This window comes from Nothobranchius furzeri, chromosome 4, assembly GCF_043380555.1.
Source record: "Nothobranchius furzeri strain GRZ-AD chromosome 4, NfurGRZ-RIMD1, whole genome shotgun sequence".
NCBI classification, from domain to species: domain Eukaryota; kingdom Metazoa; phylum Chordata; class Actinopteri; order Cyprinodontiformes; family Nothobranchiidae; genus Nothobranchius; species Nothobranchius furzeri.
This window is the reverse complement of record NC_091744.1, coordinates 86,236,282-86,241,218: the sequence shown is the minus strand read 5'-3', so window position 1 is coordinate 86,241,218 and position 4,937 is coordinate 86,236,282. Positions and strand designations below refer to the sequence as shown.

Here is a 4,937-nt window from a genome sequence, read left to right as displayed (position 1 = left end):
CAACCAGAAATGTGTGGAACTTTTTGTGTGTCACATGACATAACTGCGCAACATCACCTGAAAAACCTGCTGCGGCCGACGCGTGATTGTTGTTCTTCAGGCTGAAAACGAGTTTTCATTTATTTCTTGACTGGAAATCGTGTTCAGATTAAAAAAGTGCAACAAGACAGATTAAACTTCTTTTCAACTGCAAAACCAATTTAGAGATTTTTTTATGGAACCGTTGAAAGTTTCATTAATCTTATTTTTTCAGCATCTAATTATTTTATTAGCCAGTATTTTATTCTCTAAACCCCAATTTGTTCTCGGACTTGAATGAAGACAATGCACATCTTTTAAATCACATTTGAGTCAAACAGTTCCTTTATTTCTTTTTACGATGTGAAATAAACGAAACGAGGACGCAGAAACGTAAAACTCAAACATAAACTTGTCGTTTCGTAGAGAAGGATTTATTAAGTTGTGGCGTAGGATCTGAATGTTCCTTTAATTCTTCAAAAAGAGAAATCTGAAAGACAAAAAGCTATGTGATAAACATCTTGTGTAGCCAAGAGAGCTGCAAACAGCAGGTTCATGCATCCATGACTGCCTCCTCCTCTGTCAGCTCCTCCTTTACACGCCATTGCACACTCGTAAGTGTGCGCTGGACACAGATCTAAACTACATGATCCAGTAATCTGGGTGAAGACAGAAACAATCACAGCTTTCTTTTGCTCTAAAACAGGAAGGTTTACCTGTTGGTAGAGTAAACCTTCCATCACCGCATCCTGGTTGACTTTGCATGCTTTATTTTTGTCTCATCACATGTTTAACACACATTTGATGATTCGTGACTCACAATCATTCATCTTAAACAAAGCAGTTGGAGCCGGACCTCTGATAAGATGGGAACTTGCTGAGTTTATTTAAGGTGAAGCATTTTTTCAAGCCTGAGCGAGATCCCGGAATAGGGAGCCTGAGGCCTAGTCCACACGTAGCCGGGGTTTATGGAAAACGAATTTCCGCCCCTCCAAAAACTTGCATCCACACCACCTCGTTTTTAAAAAAAACTCTGTCCACACGTACCCGGATAAATACGTTGTTAAGGACATGCCAGACCTGTAGGTGAGAGACAGGATTCATAAAGTCACAACATTTTGAATAACACTCGAGTTTGTATTTCTCAGCGTTGATAACGCTGTTTATCTTTTAAGTTTAACCGACTTCACTTTTACTTTATTCAGTTTAAATAAATAAGTACCTTCAGAGTTGCTCTCCACGGTCTCCAGGCGCCAGCGGGTCACCTGTCGGTGTTCGGGGCGGAGGTGAAACTTGAATTCCCTCCCATCAGCAGGCGCGCAAAGAAAAGTTGCCCAATGACAGTTTTATCAGCTGACTCGTAGTTTGCTCAGCAGGTAATTATACTGGTTTTCCAGGATCCAGAGATAAAACCCATGCTGTGTCTGTAAACTCTGGGCTTTTGGGTATAAATGTGAGAAATTATTCACGTAGTTTTCGAGAATCGCCTCATTTCTGACCGCTGCAAATGAACGCATACAAAAACATGAATTTAAACCAATTGGTGGTTTTTGCACAACTTTATTTTGCTGCATTATTTGATAGACTACTTGTTTTGTTATTAATCCTGTAACAGTTCATTTTTATTTTCATAGCTTGATCCTAAATAGTAATTGTGTTTTTATTTTCTTTCTGCTCAGATGTTTTTAGCTTAAAGCTGTGAACCAGAGGGTGATTTACAGGATTCTGTGTGTTGAACAGGTCAGTCGGCTGTACTGGAGCAGGAAAATAATTCAACAGGAAAACTTCACTGTCTAAAAGTAATTTCTGCGCTTTTCTCAGCATTTTTAAACAACAACATGTAATTTATGAACAGCAGCTTCGTGTGTTTATTGACTTTCCATGGGATCCCACTCCGGTGACCTTTGGTTTGAATGAGGTCAAACCTTTTTTTAACAATTAGCTGTTTTCCAAACATAAATACAAACAGAAAACACACATTTTGTGTTGTGATATGAAAACATAAAGACTGACAGAAATAAAAGTTTGTAGATTTGCGTTTTGCAGCTCATAACTGATGCCGTTCAGACGGAAACAACAAATCAATGTCAAGTGTCTTTTGTTGTTTTTCACTCTTGACTGTCGTGTAGCCCAGCAGCGACATGGCCTCCTCACACACTTCCTGGACACGTCTGACCTTGCTGTGAGGCAGCATGGTGCGCCAAGCCTCGGACACCTGAGTTGCATTTCTGGACGTAATTTCAAAAGCGTTTTTCATGTCGCCTTTGCCCCTTCCATGGGTCTTCCTGTAGACCCAGTCCCTCATCTGTCCGGTCATCTTTAGCCCGACAAACTCATAAATATCCTCGACCTGCTTTAGTGGGTTGCGCGCCACGTCTTCATAGCGAACCAGTTTGTAGCGGCCTTCTAGAAACGGAGGAGGGTTCAAGAGAGCCGTCTTACCGATGCGAATGTGACTCTGGCAGACTTTCCTCATCACCTCATACTGAACCCGAGCTGCAGGAACCTTCCTCTGCTCCAGGACCACAGCGTTATCAGCTTTAAAGGATTTGGCTGACTCCTCTCTGGATCGCAGCACAGCCCGTGGGTCCCGGACCAGATGAACAATGCGGAGATCCAGGCTGGGGTCTTGCAACAAGGGAAACAAAGACTCCAGCTCAAAAAAGCGTGTTTCCTTTAACACCACGTGACTATACGAGGCGCAGGCCTCCTCCACCTTCGGCAGACCATGAACACCACATCGCTGCAGACACTGATCTTTGTTGGTCGCTGTGACGGAGCATGCTGGCGCTGAGCAAAGAGCCCGACTTTCTGTCCACATAAATAAAGATGAAACACGGTGGTTTTCTGGTAGATAAGCGCTCATCTCTGAGAGGTCGCACCGGTAGAGCTTCTGCAGTAAATCTCTCAGAGCTATTTGCAGAAACTGCGTATCGAAATTTGGCATTTTGTTCCAAACATGCCAACCGGGCTCCATCAGATAAAAAACAGAAGGGTGCTGACCAAAGACTTGACCCAGGAAGGACGAGCCTGATCGCCATGACGACAGCAGCAACACGTGGACTCGTCTTTCAGGGGTGGCCGAGTTGTCGGGGTGGAGCTGAAGGTAACAGCTGTAGAGCCACACCCCCGCTGCTCCCTGCAGGACGACTAGAAGAATGAGCTTGTCTGACCTGCTGTTTTTCATGACTGCAGGTTGCTGCTCCTTGGGCAGGAGGATATCCGTCACGCCTGCATGAAGGAACAAACACAGGACAGAGAAATAGTCAAATTCGACTGATTTTTGAACACACACTAACGGTGTGTGTGTGTGTGTGTGTGCATTTTAGGTTTTGTTCTCCGTGCTTCCCTGTCACAACCCAACAAGATCCCTGGAAATCAGGATTTAACAGTAAACCTGCCCCCTGACAAACACACACTCGGTAGGTCAAACTCCACCAGTCACTGGGCGACCACAAGGGACGCGTCTCCAGGAGGGGTCGGCCGATATGTCAGGCTGATATTTACCATTTTTATTTATTGGCACCAGTCGATTTACCTTCTTAGTTAAGTTGGTTTACAGTCAGGCACATCCCCGGGCAGCCTGGTGCTGTTGCAGAAATTAATTTAAATGAATATCTGCATTCCTGAATAACATCTGCATAACAAATGCTCTAAAATACGTTCTGCAAAAATTAGGTTTTATTTACCAGTTTTTAATATTTAAAACTCGTTCAGTTTATTAATTTGTTTAAATGACTTTATTTAGATATCTGAATTTATCACTGAGGAGAGCACAACATTAACAGTTGGTTAAATTCAGAGTTCAAAAACAGATTCGACTTCAGAAATTTGGTGCATCAACAGATGTTATTAGTGACATTTTAGCATGCAAATTAAATGGGAAAAGTCTAGATATTGGCCATGAAAAAAGGCCCAAAAATGGGCAGTTCATATCGGTCATCGGCTGATCGTGTCTCCTTCACACTGGTATCGGCAATAGAAAAGCCAATATCGGTTCATCTCTTTCTCCAGTCCATCACAGGGACTCGGGTGCAAATAGTCACACACACTCACTCACACCTAGGGACAGTTTAGAGTTAGTAACACACATGTTTTTGGTCTGTGGGAGGAAACCCACACATGCACGGGGAGAAAATGCTAATTCCACGCACAAAGGCTGCAACCAGGATTTGAATTTGTGATTTTCTCGCTTCAAAGCAACATTACAAACTGTTCCACCATGCAACCTTTCATAAAACACACAAGAAGTCTAACAAATATCTCAAATAAAGGTTTCAGCTCGCTGAAGAACATTTTTCTAAACGTGGAATAGATTTGTCGTTTTTAAAGGTTTTCTTCAGCAGGGAGGAGAAGACGACACAGGGTTCAGGTTTGATGAAGACAAAATACCAAGACCTGCTCCACGTTTTCATGTTTTTGATGACTGCAGCTCTAAAATGATTCATCAATAACTACTGGTCAAGCATGAATGGATTTTCAACACGGGTACAGGTACAGACTAATGCTCAAATGCTCATTTTTTCCTTTCTGGACGTTCTTGATAAAATGTTCATTAATGATAATTGATTGGCATTTTCCACCTTTTTTGCTTATCTAAAAAGAAATTCAAATCATGTGAAAACTAAAAAAATCACTGTTGTCAAAAAATAGAAAACAAAATCAATAAGGTAGCAAAGTCTATGTTTCATTTTTTATGAATAATAATAATAACAGTTTCATACCGTAAACTTGTCTTTCTGATCTCTGCAGCGCCCGGTCTCCTCTCCCCTCATCCCTCAGGCTCCTTCCCTGTTTTACTGTGAAACGTGGAGGAGGAGGAGCTCGACATGAGAACGTGAACTTTATTTCAGCCGTGAAAGTATGTGAAATTAAAAACAAATTCCCGTCCCACGGCAGACTGACGCTGTTTGATGAAC

The 4,937-nt window shown here is 42.2% G+C and overlaps 1 protein-coding gene across 1 annotated transcript; it reads right to left on the bottom strand.

The window, feature by feature from the left end:
• Positions 1-2,065: 2,065 nt before the first annotated feature.
• LOC107389281 (carbohydrate sulfotransferase 5-like) lies at positions 2,066-4,433 on the bottom strand. The gene is made up of 2 exons (XM_015965345.3): positions 4,325-4,433; positions 2,066-3,249 (listed from the first exon to the last, which is right to left on the bottom strand). Exons 1-2 carry the CDS (start codon positions 4,431-4,433, stop codon positions 2,066-2,068), a joined length of 1,293 nt encoding a protein of 430 aa, XP_015820831.3.
• Between the last annotated feature and the right edge of the window lie 504 nt (positions 4,434-4,937).